Raw genomic sequence first — 12,418 nt, 5'->3', positions numbered from 1 at the left:
TGTTCTCTTTCCTCTGAAGTGCCTTGGATAAATTTTGAAGGCTCCACCAATGAAGCGATTTGCAAGTTATGCCGAGATATCCCAAAAAAATTTCTGAGCGATTTTTCACACTACCAGAAAGCACTTTGTATTCTACGACAAACAATTCAGCATACATTGTGAAGTGCCGAGAGTCACTACTCTTCCAAAACTGTACTGCTATATTCCCGATTCCTTCGCTACAAATAATATAGGTGGGCTTCTTTACTATATTGTGACATATCATAGCCAACTTCCATAACCATGTCCCAAACGACCAGCCGACCCAAGAGAAAGGCAACAATAAATAAATCATATAACGACTCCTTGGAACTGCAGCTAGATTACGAACTGTCAACATCCTCAGTCTTATCAACCAATTCAAGTGCAACTTCAACGCCAAAATCTACTTCTAGTAATAAGAGAAAGAAGACGAATCCGCTTACAAAGAAGCAACAGCAGGTTCAAGAGAGTCCTTTTTCACAAAGCCACAGCGATAGCCCTGTCTCTGAGATTCCTTACAATTGGCAACCAACGCCATCACAAAATGACTACTTTTCGAATAAACTTGATCTAACAGACTCGTACATTGACTTGAAAATGCAGACACTATACTGTCCTCATCAAAATGCAACAACGACTACTACTAAAAGGGGAAAAAATAGTCGTCCGTTCACACTATCAAAAGGTCAATGTATTTACATGATTAGCGAACCACCGGGGGAGCCTTACTACATTGGGAGGATAAGAGGTTTCACCAACAACAGACATCACAAGTATAATGACACCGGGTCCATGTCAAATGACGAGGGTGAAAGCATAGTGCCTTCCAAAGGTTACCAGTTTCTAGTGCAATGGTTTTTTAGACCAAGAGATGTTTCAAAGGCGTCGTCAGATTCACGGTTGTTGTATGCTACGATGGACTCTGACACTTGTCCGTTACCAAGCTTTCGTGGTATTGTCAATGTTGAGCTAAAGCAAGATATAGAAGACAATTATAGCGGTCAAGTTACAAATAAGGGAAGAACTCAATCAAAGTCACAGACTCCAACAGGCGGGCTATCTCCAATAGAGTCATATGTACAAACTCCAAACTGTTTCTACTTTGACCGATTGTATGACCGGTACATGATACGATCTTATGATGTTTTGCTGACAAAGAACCTTCTACAGTATGCACAAGTAGAAAATAGCAAGTCAAGGAATTTTTTAATTGCATTGAACAAGCGGTTCCAATACATCTTTTGTGAAACTCATCGAACCAAATCATTAATAAACTCATTCAAAGCCAACACGTGTAATTGTGACGTTTGTGGGCTATGGTGCGATGGAGCAGACTCGATTAATTGCGTCGAGTGTGATAAATATTTCCATATGTTTTGCTTGGATCCGCCATTACAAAAGAAGCCAAGTCGTGGATTTTCGTGGTCCTGTGCTGTATGCACCAAGAAGCACGAGATTGAGTACCACCAAAAGAAGATATTAATGCTCCTGCATGACAACAAGTCATCAAATCAAGAATCTCTAGAAGAAGAGTTGAGCGCATTGGGTTCGTTAGAGGCTGAAGTGAAAGATTTGAGCAAAAACCAAATCGTTGAAACCAATAATGTAAATTCAGTACTTCCGCGGTACGAAACCATGGCAAAAGAGTTCTTGGATAATGATGCCAATATGACCCTTGAGGAAAGAAGGATCAAGGAGGAATGGTGCATGAGGTACCTTGGAATGAATGCAAAATTGGAAGAGGCTGTGGACTTGGATGACAAATCACCGTATCCACGTGCATCTACTAGAGTAGGAACTAAGCATCAAGCGGTCTACATTCCCGAATGCAATGGACATCCAATAGTCTATTACGATGTGGAAAAATCACCAAGGAAGAAGCAGCAACCGAATAACAAGTCCAAGAGTAAAGATAAGCAGGATGAGCCACGCAAATTGATGCTCCCCAAGGAATATCAGGATCTCGACCCAAAGGAGTATCCATGTTGGCTACAGCCCCGACCTAAAGGGTATATCGAACGGGGTGTTGACGACGGATCTGGTGTTACATGTACATTACTTTGGAAGTCGTCGGAAAAAGACATTGCTGATAATTTCAAACAGCTCGACGCTTTTGTAGCAAAATGCGCACCAGTTGCGGAGTTATTAGGACTTTGGCCTAACTCGCCCAACTTTTGTGACGCTGTGGCTTATCTGTATATGATTCACAACGGAGATGTCAATAAAGCATTTGCAGATGTGCAGAAGCTAGACAAGAAGAAGCTCAAAGAACCTGTATTTAATAGAGAGGAAGTGAAGCGGTTTGAAGCAGGGGTAAAGGAGTTTGGTAGCGAATTGTACTATGTGCAAAAGAAAGTAAAGACTCAGCCTTTGCATCAAGTAGTGCGGTTTTACTACCTTTGGAAAAAGACAAAGAATGGTCGACAAATTTGGGGAAATTTTGAAGGTCGAACAAAAAAGCAGCCTAACCCTATTAAGTTAGAGCAGAGTGACAAAAAGCCAGAACATGTCATAATCGACGATTTGGCGAACCCCGATGATGACTCATCTTATGAAAATGGAAAGATTCAAGACAAGAGATCGCAATTTGTTTGCAAACATTGTGAGACGACGTCGTCGATACAGTGGTTTCGGATAACAGGCCATGATGCAAAGAAGCCTAATGAAGCAGGATATGTTGTGGCATTGTGCTTTCGGTGTGCCAGGTTGTGGAGAAGATATGCTGTGGTTTGGGAGAGCCCCGAAGAGGTTCTAAAGAAGGTTTCTAAATCCAGTGGATGGAGAAAAGGTGTTGATAATGAACTCTTGAATGATGCCAATGCTATATTGCATTATGCAGATATCTCCAATTCGGGTATTTCTCAAGAGGTGAAGAACATAAAGCCATTAGATATTGATCTCAAACAGGAACCAATGGCTGAGAAGAAGATCGAATCTAAACGAAAGCCCAACACTTCATTACCTAATTCAACACCAAAAGCAATTAAAGAAGAGCACCCGAAGCTGGAAAAGAAAGAGCCAAAGATTCAAAAACAGGATGTCAAGCCACTGCAAAGTATCGACGAACTAATTAGTAAGGGCTTGGGGGCATCAGCCAGAAACATACTCTTTAATCAAAATTATTCCATTCCAAGGTCAATTAAAGTACCCAAGAAGGTGAGCGCAGATGAGGCTGCGACTAAACTCGGGCCATTCATTAACCATTACCGAGAAGTGCAATTAGCCGATGTTTACACTACACTTTTACCACTCCAGACACCACATTTGACATCAATAGAGTTGCCATTTAAACCACAAGAAAGAAAATGTTGTGTATGCAGGGAACACGACACGGCAAGATCATCACTCCTGGAGACGTTGATCTGTGCCAATTGTGGAGTCAACGTTCATGCATCTTGTGCCGGCTACTCGTTACCGGAGAAGTCGAAACCAATAAAGGGATGGTTATGTGAACCTTGCACCAATGATATGAAACCTATACACAGTGCTATATATTCATGCTCTTTATGCTTGGCTCACGAGACTAATTTTGAATTGTGTCTCCTTGGATCACCTCGTGTTAGACCCGATTTCTTGAAGCCAACTACTGATGGAAGATGGTGCCATTTGTTATGCGCCATATTCAATAGCGAGTATGCTGTTTTTAAGAAAAGCAAAGGTGCGGTTGCACATAGTTTTTTATCGCTCGACGATGTAACAAAAGTTTACTTGAATAATTGCAGATTGGAGTGTGGTATTTGCCGGTCATACAATGGAGCGTTGGTACGTTGCGACCTCTGTGAGACTCCAACGTACTACCATCCTACGTGTGCACAAGATACACCGAATTACAAGTTAGGATTCAAGTTGGACAATGGAGTGAAATCGTCTCAGAACGTCAAAGTTGATGAAAAGGTAGGTAAATTAAGATCGATTTTGGTCTGTCCCAAACATGATCAATCAAAAGACACCATTCTCAATTTTCGGACCTTGGGAAGAAGGGTTGCTGGTAGGGATTCTGAGAGCAAGCCGATTATTCAGCTATTTCTCGAGGATATAGTGAAGCTGAACCAACCGAAATCTAGTGGGCCGCACGCCAAAGCATTAAGCTACGTTGAGCATAGAAACTTGTACTTTGGCACATCGAGCAGTGCCGATAAGAATCTCAAGAGCAACGGGGACAAAAAGATGTGTCTCCATTGTTCAACAGACATGTCGCCAATATGGTGGCCAGCAAATGCGAAAGACTCGACTCAAGTTCTTTGCCAGTCTTGTCATCATGGTGGCTCGGACGTAAGCAGCTCTACTAAACTATTGGAATTGTCAAAACCAGTGAATGGAGAATTGTACGCCATTAGGGATCGAAATGACTCCATAAAAAACGTCTACCATTCAAAGCCTATAAGTGAAACTTCCTTGGTAACACAAGTTGAAACTACTAGATCAAAAATATCACTTGGTGATATACTTTTATAAAAAGTAGATGAATGGAATAGCATTTAATTATTCACGTGACTCTTTTTCTAGTTTTGCTTTTCCCCTTGTTCGATTTCAAGAAACACAAAACGTAAATAAAGCGATAAGCGACAGAAACACTGACTTACAGGTATACAACTACAACATTAGTATCACCCACTCAGATCATGATTTACGAAACAACCATATTTCCTGGTGCTGGTATCGGAAACAATATCAAGCTAGGCTTCACTTTGTATGAAGTGATCATTGAGCTTAACAAACACGACTATAAATATCAAGTCATTTACTCCGAAAAAAACTACTACGAATCACCCATCCTTGTCCAGATTATTGATTTGGACTTAAGATTAACTTTTCAGAATAAAAAAGATCAAACATTAAACTTGATTGAGGTTCTACACTTGGGTGGGAGTAACACTGAAAAGCCCTTGCGGCTACTATACAAAGGACAAAGTTTGAACGAATTTGAGCTGGTTGTTCGATCGTCAAACGACAGTGGTAGTTTTGAGCATTCAAACTCGCTGTCCTCATTAACCACGCTGAATTCAAATAGCTCCAGTGCTGAAAATGGAACAAGACTTGTTTCATCTGGGCCTTCATTTCAATTGATTTACAACAAGATCCTAGGACCGACGTATCCGGGCGTGCTCAATAAAAACACCAAGTCATATATCCTTTCGTATCCTGGGATTGCGTTTAAGTACAAGATCAACAATGAAGAGTTGTACACTAAATTGGTTGAACAGTCAAATGAGTCAGTGTTGGACACTTTGATCAACTGGGACCATGCACTGGATATAGTGTGTGATTCGATTGCAATTTTTAAGGGAAAGACTTGGAGTGAGTATAAAGCTAATAGCCAAATGGTTCAAGGCTCTACTTTTAAAGTTGACTTGGACAATGGGGTTATTGTTGTCAATGGCAAAAGACTGATTAAAATTGGCAAATCAACACAGCAAGATGTCATTGATATCATTGGCCCTCCCGATGACAGATTCAGTAAGTATGACTCACGTTTACTCATACACAACTACCTCAGTGGAGACAGTGTAGAAGAGGCAAAGAAGAAGGACTTTCGAAATTGCAAGTTCCACAACTATTACAAACTTGGTTTGGATATTTTGTACGACTTGAAAACCCCCGCTTTGGCGTCGGAGAATACATTAAACAGTGTTGTCAATAAAGTAATACTCCACAATGGTGGTATCGTTGAGGACCTTAGTTTTATGAAATGGAATAGATGTAATTGGACAATAGAGTCCAGTCAATTTGACCCTATTGATTCAACAATGTACTTTGCCGATCTACCTCCAGGGTTTAAAGATTTGACACCCGTTTTTTTGAACAGGTATGAGTCGGAGTTCATTGACAATGATTTGGATATCATAGATTTACCAAGCATAGATGTAAAGAAGGGTTCAGTGAAAAGTGCCAAATTGAAGAGATGGGGACAGTCTAAACTATATGGGTTGCAAAAGTGTATTGTTGAGGTACTCAACTCTAATGGTTGCATCAGTAGCGTGACCATATATTAATGGTGGATTTGCAGGAAGGCGGTAGTTAAATTTCCTTCTCTCATTCGCAAGACAATATATACTTACATTGTCTTGCGACACTCTTAGCATATTGTTGAAATAAAGATAAGCAACCCTGCATAAACAAGTAATTTTTTTATTTTCTCTTATCGTCCAATCACATTCCAGTACTTGGAGATGATTACAAAAACAGCTAAAAAATAATTTGAAACAAGTGTCACAAAACGGTGGAAAAGACTGGATAAGGACTACGTGGTAGGACCCGCTCACACCTTTGAAGCACCAGTACAGGACCAAAACCGGTCTAGTCAATCCATACTATGGAGATACAAATGAAGCTGTTACGTGACCTGAAGTGGTTTCTCTACGCGTACTGTTGTTGGATTCGATTTGCCTCCTTTGTGTTGAAGCGGTTGCGAAAAACAAAGAATAAAGAAACTATCAACCGGATTTGTGTATATTCCATTTGAGACAACAACTGTATGTTTCCTAATTTGTCCGAGCCACATGCGGTGACGAACCGCGGTTCCTAATCAACTGAATGTGACAGCAAGCGTCACAATTCTAACGAGAGACGAAGACTAGTTGCGACACTGCTTCATTGATTTCGAAGTTGTAGATAAAACATATTTTCTTGGAATTAAAACTTAATTCTAACAACTTTCGGAATTTGGTGTTCTCTTTCGAGCCGCCGTCTTGATTCCGTTCAGATTTATCAGTAGAGCTTCCTCTTTTAGTCTCGATTAGTTTTGTTTTAGCATGAAATTCTTCGAAATTTCATTGTTGTTGTTGTTGTCGATTGACAGGGATTTGTGTAATATCCAACTCGTTGATTAAAACCGGAACAACTTTTAAAGTTTCTTTTCAAACAATAAAAAAAAGAATCAGATGGATATATATAATACCCCTTTGTACATTCATAACATCTTAGCCTTTCAATATTTATCTTAGTCCAATCAGAAACGCATATACACATAAACTTTTAAAGTACTTTCGATTAAAGAATAGGATTTTGCTGTCAGCGTTTGCTTCGAAAATACCGTTATTTATTTTTTACGACTTTATCAACATCAACACCACCTGCCGTGATTGTATTCTTTTGTTATTAAACAACAGTGCAAGAATCAAAGTTAATTGTTCAAACATCAGCAAGACCTAAGACAGCTACTAGACGACTCGCATAGGTTACACTCATTGTTAGCGAAAACAGCACCTGTTGCGAAGAAAGACGCTTATAATTACCATACCAACGCGTAAACAATGTCGATATCATCACGAACTGTATACAACAATTCGCCGTCTTCACAGCTACTGGCCCAAATACAAGCCCAAAGACGACTCCAGCAACAAACTTACCACACTGGTCCTGATTCTAACCCCCCTCAAAAAGATCAGGATATTTCCATGCAACACGAGCAAAGCCAACCTGCTTTGCATAGACGTGGATCCAGCCACCCGTCAACGCCCAATTTACCTATGAAGTTCAAGTTTAATCCAAAGGAGACGCATGGAGGCAACAACAACAGTGACATCAATTTATCTCAACTTCTAACTAATGAATACGATCATGTGGAAAGCCTATGGAAAATGTACAATAAAGCAAGGGACTCATTACCTTACAACTCCAGGATGGAAAATTTAACATGGAGAATGATGCATCTCACTAGTAGTTCGAGCTATAACTACAAAAGATTTGACTCTATCGGGCATGAAAATGAAGCTGCAAGAGCCGAAAAAACGAACAGTGATAATGGGTGGGCAAGTGACACAGAGCTATTCAACATCATTGGTGACAGCGATACAATATCAGACAAATTGAGCCCGCACGGAAGGAATATCCAGCAGCTGTATTCACCAGCACAAGATAACGACCATCGTCAGTCATATTACCGGAGGCAACACCAGCCTCATGAAGAACCTTCTCAAACATCCACAAACTCGTTCTCACCTGCCAATGCACAATCCAATAACAAGTCGGGTAATACGATGGCTGATGATGATTTCGACTACGTTGCTCATATCAAAAAGTTGGGAGCCTCAAATTTTGATTCACCAGATAGAAACAGAGGGGCTGACATAAATCCAAATGATTATGCATCCCCCCAACCAATGGGGGGAATGACTTCAATCAGTAATATTCCAAGAAAGCGTCTGACGCAATTCTCACCTCTGGTTTCCGGCATCGGCCCTTCTTCACAAACTGGGAGGCCAGTTTCCAACTTGTCGCAGCAATTGCATGACTATGACAAGTTTGGTCTAGAATTTTTGGGTAATCATCCACAAGAAGGTCAGAATAGTCCGCGACACGATCATAATATCTTACAGTATCCACAGGCATCATCTTCATTTGAATTCTCATTAGATCCATTGGCATTTGAGGGCCCAAATGATAATTTCCGTGATGTCAACATGCACTCAATACCCGATAGTTTTGCATCTTCATATGAAAAGCCTTTATTTGATGACTTGGTATCTTCACCTGCCACCAACAGTGGTGCCGAATCTTTATCTTCATCACTTTCAACGATAATACCATCGAGTACGCAGTTTTCTTCAATAAGTCATCAACCAACGGCAGTAAATCCAAGAAGATCCATCACTGCCACTCCATCAAACTTACTACGTCAGGAATCACTTGTATCGTTACCCGAGTTTGCCAACATCCAAAACAGCTTCCATGGTAATTTACACCACAATGACACATTCACTAATAAATCAGCAATGGTAACACCCACCCAGCAATTCTCGCGTAGTCTCAATCAAAACGAATCGTTTCTAAATCAGTCTTTAAACCATACTGATATTAAAGTCACTTTACCGAGCCAAAGCGGACATAGCTATTTTGATGATGTAAATGAACCATCGCCTGGCAAGAAACCCAGAAAACCAAAACAGGCTAAACAAGGAAACAGGAGCAAGAATCAAGTAGATGCAAGAGCCGGCGACAGTGATGGTGGACGAAATGCTACAAATGGTACTTCCAGTACGAATGAAAGTGGTCCATCATGTACAAACTGTCACACAAAGACGACCCCGCTTTGGAGACGTAACCCAGAAGGACAACCATTATGTAATGCATGCGGTCTCTTCTTAAAATTGCATGGTGTCACACGTCCACTTAGCCTCAAAACAGATATAATCAAAAAGCGTCAACGTGGCCCTACAAATCCAAACAACAAAAAGGACGATAATGACGGCGATGATTTAAACCCAACATCATTGAAGAAAGAGGATCGAAAGTTGAACAACGCATCAGGTGTAAAGAAGGTACGTCGACCAAGTATTAAGCGAAGTAAGTCGAGCACAAAAGTTCCCGAGAGTTTATTGTCGAGACAGTTGACTCATTCATTGTCAAGCAGCCCTGTGACTGTGCCAAGTACAGCGTTTGCTAGTGCTCCTCTGCAGAAGATGTCTTTCAATGAACCGGTTGATGGTGGTTCCACTATAAGTAATGATTATGATTGGTTACGATATTAAGGGTAATATATGGATTGGTATACTAAAACTAGTAGACACGTAATTTTCTCTGTATGCAATGGTTTTAAATGTAGGCATCTAAATATATCACCTAGTAGAGCTCTATGTATGTACTTGACCCTTTGACAGCCCTTTCATTTGTAAGCGCAAATAAAAAAAAAATCAAAAAGAAAATTGGCAACCACAGTTGTAACATCCATAACGACAGTACATCTTGCAAGATCCAACACCAAAATGTCCGATCCATTAACTGCATCATCAAGCTTGCCCCATGAATTACATATCAACAAGTACCCCCGCATAATAATCCAATTTTGCACCAAATGTAAATGGACAAACCGTGCGATCTGGTACGCCCAGGAGCTTTTCCAAACATTTGATGCAAACACCATCGCCGACATTTCCCTTCAGCCAATTGTAGAAATTCCTGGCACATTCCAAGTTTTGATCCAAGTGGGATCTGTCACAGAATTAATTTATCGTCGCAAGTTTAAAAAAGATGGCGATGATTTGGATCTCAAGTTGGCCAAGGTTTCATATGAAGGGTTTCCTGATGCCAAGTTTTTGAAAAATTTAGTTAGGGATAAGATTAGTGAGATTGAAAGTACACTCAGTGGAGGAGGTAATGGTGGTATAGGCACCAAAGTTGGTGACCATTTGATTGGTAAAGGTAGTCTTTTGAACGATGGAGGTGTTGGTGATGAAGCTGAAGCTAGAGAATGCCTTGAATGCAAGAGGCAGGAGTAGTATTAACGAAGGAAATCTTGGCCAAGTTAGCAGACAAAAAGGTATATCTTTTGCACAGTTTCATTCCCCATAAGACAAGGGAGACGTAATTTAACCAGTACTTTGTCAAGCGAATTGGTATGATTTAGATCATTGCCGTTAGTTAGCTGTCGCTGGAGTTACTTCATTAGGAACCAACGCTAGATAAAGTTAAGATTTATAGACATGATACAGTATCAAAGCACAGGTATCGTGCTCAATCCCAGCGTTTCTAGCACATCCTGACATTGCCTTATAATTGACATTTATACGGTTATATGAATAATATGGTTACTTAAGTGACATTTACCAAATACCAACACTCTAGCTATTCTCATATAAATGATTCAAATAAATAAATAATACATTATATAAGTAAACAAAACAGATAAAAGAGAAATACAACAATAATAAAATCAAAGAACTATATGTATAACCGAAAGATAAGCAAAAGCAAGGCAGCAACAGTCTACATCCTGATTCATGCAGCAAAACCTAGATGTTTTTTGCTTACTCATCATCATCCAAGTTAAACGGATAATTATAAGCTTCTTGGTCGATATCGCTCCATCCATTAGCAGCAATGACATATGGCAAACTAGAGCCCAAAGTTCCAAAATAAACCATATTACTAGGTAGTCCAAGTAATTGCTGGTACTGTTTCATTACAAAAGTAGGACTTACATTTTTCAAAGGAACTGGGTTTGGAGGAGGCGGTGGAAGGTGTGTATGTGAGTGAGAATTTGAGTGGGGCGATATTGAAGCTGGTGTTGCATGATTAGGTGGCATATTTAGGGTCTGATGGGGTCGGATTGAATTGGTGGGTGCTGAGCTCGGCATGTAAGGCAGATGCATCGAATTGGACTTGTGCATGCTGTTGCTATTCTGAAGTTGTGGTTGTTGCTGTTGCTGTTGGTATTCATACAGTAATTGCTGCTGATGCATTTGTTGTTGTTGTTGTTGTTGTCGTTGTTGTTGGTGGTGGTGGTGGTACAGTTGTTGATGCTGGTGTTGAAGGTGGTGAGATGCAATTGAATTTTGTTGTAGTTGCAGCAAATGTTGCAGATTCTTGTTCATTGCCGCCATGACGTGTTGTGTATGGTTTGTCGATGTGTTTATCTCTTTAGTAATTTGTTTCCACTTAAATTTCTCACCTGCTATGAGCAATTGACGTAGGACTTGTATATCGTTGTTGGTAAATTTGGTGGTAACTGCTGGATCGAGTGGCATAGGTGGGTTTGATGAAGCACCAGTACCGGAAATCATTTGTGGCATGATTGTCTTCACTACTCCAGGATTAGACACCAGCTGCTGTTGTTGTTGTTGCAGCTGCTGCAGCTGCTGCTGCACAGACAATGGCATGTCGTTGATAGATGTTGGTGCTGTTGATGATGCCGAGCCAGAAGAAAGCGTATTATTTGTCGATGACACAGTGTAGTAATCTTGGGTTGTTTGTTGTGGATGTAGCGACGTTGGCTGTTGTGGTTGCTGAAACGCGTGCAAATATTGCAATCCTGGATGTGCCGAGTTTCCAGGCATGGGGACACCTGAATTCATAGCTGACGAGTTGAGGTAACTGTTATTGGTGAACATGTTGCCATTGTAACTCTTGTTGTGACTTGGGATATTCATGTTGCTGCTGAATGACATGAAATTGGGAAAAAGGGAAAAATAGACTGTGCTGAAGAATTCTTCTCAATTAGGCTGCTGGTAACTCAAAACCAGTCCTGATTATATATCTCTATTAGGTTATATTACCCAGGTGTAAACGAAAACAAATAAACAACAAATTGCAAAAATAAAAACAAATCTCGTACTTTTAATTCCCTCTTGATGAAGATCTTCAAAACTAAGGGTGCCTTCTATATATCAACAGGCTGAAGCTTAGATGTCAATCTCTTGTGTGTTAGTGTGTTAATGTTTGTGTGTGTGGGGATGTAAATGTAATGCTTTTGGTTATGTGTCTTTGTTTTGCTCTTCACTAGCCACTTTTTGTTGATTTGTTTTTTTTTAAAATTCTTTTTTTTAGACGTTTTTATTTTTGATTTTTAGATCGTTTATTTTTTTCTCTTTCTTTCCGCTGTCAAATATGCACCAAACGCAATTGAAGATGTCAAACAATAGGATATATAAATTCGTGGGAAAAGTTTTCAAGTTTTCAT

At 40.1% G+C, this 12,418-nt stretch overlaps 5 protein-coding genes across 5 annotated transcripts; 4 read left to right on the top strand and 1 right to left on the bottom strand. All coding sequences in view use genetic code 12, as the record gives it.

Annotated features, from left to right (window-relative positions):
• Positions 1-282: 282 nt before the first annotated feature.
• CANMA_003460 (DNA-binding E3 ubiquitin-protein ligase) lies at positions 283-4,476 on the top strand (the record flags this gene model as incomplete). The annotated part of the gene is made up of 1 exon (XM_051815639.1): positions 283-4,476. The coding sequence occupies one exon, from the start codon at positions 283-285 to the stop codon at positions 4,474-4,476; it is 4,194 nt and encodes a 1,397-aa protein (XP_051670920.1).
• A 167-nt stretch (positions 4,477-4,643) lies between these two features.
• On the top strand, positions 4,644-6,014 carry CANMA_003459 (uncharacterized protein; the record flags this gene model as incomplete). The annotated part of the gene is made up of 1 exon (XM_051815638.1): positions 4,644-6,014. One exon carries the CDS (start codon positions 4,644-4,646, stop codon positions 6,012-6,014), a length of 1,371 nt encoding a protein of 456 aa, XP_051670919.1.
• Positions 6,015-7,274: 1,260 nt separating this feature from the next.
• GAT1 (Gat1p) lies at positions 7,275-9,491 on the top strand (the record flags this gene model as incomplete). Its single annotated transcript, XM_051815637.1, has 1 exon — positions 7,275-9,491. One exon carries the CDS (start codon positions 7,275-7,277, stop codon positions 9,489-9,491), a length of 2,217 nt encoding a protein of 738 aa, XP_051670918.1.
• Positions 9,492-9,725: 234 nt separating this feature from the next.
• CANMA_003457 (uncharacterized protein) lies at positions 9,726-10,238 on the top strand (the record flags this gene model as incomplete). Its single annotated transcript, XM_051815636.1, has 1 exon — positions 9,726-10,238. One exon carries the CDS (start codon positions 9,726-9,728, stop codon positions 10,236-10,238), a length of 513 nt encoding a protein of 170 aa, XP_051670917.1.
• A 528-nt stretch (positions 10,239-10,766) lies between these two features.
• On the bottom strand, positions 10,767-11,906 carry CANMA_003456 (uncharacterized protein; the record flags this gene model as incomplete). The annotated part of the gene is made up of 1 exon (XM_051815635.1): positions 10,767-11,906. The coding sequence occupies one exon, from the start codon at positions 11,904-11,906 to the stop codon at positions 10,767-10,769; it is 1,140 nt and encodes a 379-aa protein (XP_051670916.1).
• Positions 11,907-12,418: the final 512 nt, after the last annotated feature.

This window comes from Candida margitis (assembly GCF_024628925.1).
Source record: "Candida margitis strain CBS 14175 chromosome Unknown scaffold32, whole genome shotgun sequence".
NCBI classification, from domain to species: Eukaryota; Fungi; Ascomycota; class Pichiomycetes; order Serinales; family Debaryomycetaceae; genus Lodderomyces; species Lodderomyces margitis.
Note: the sequence above shows the minus strand (reverse complement) of the source record. Positions and strands in the feature narration are given on the sequence as shown.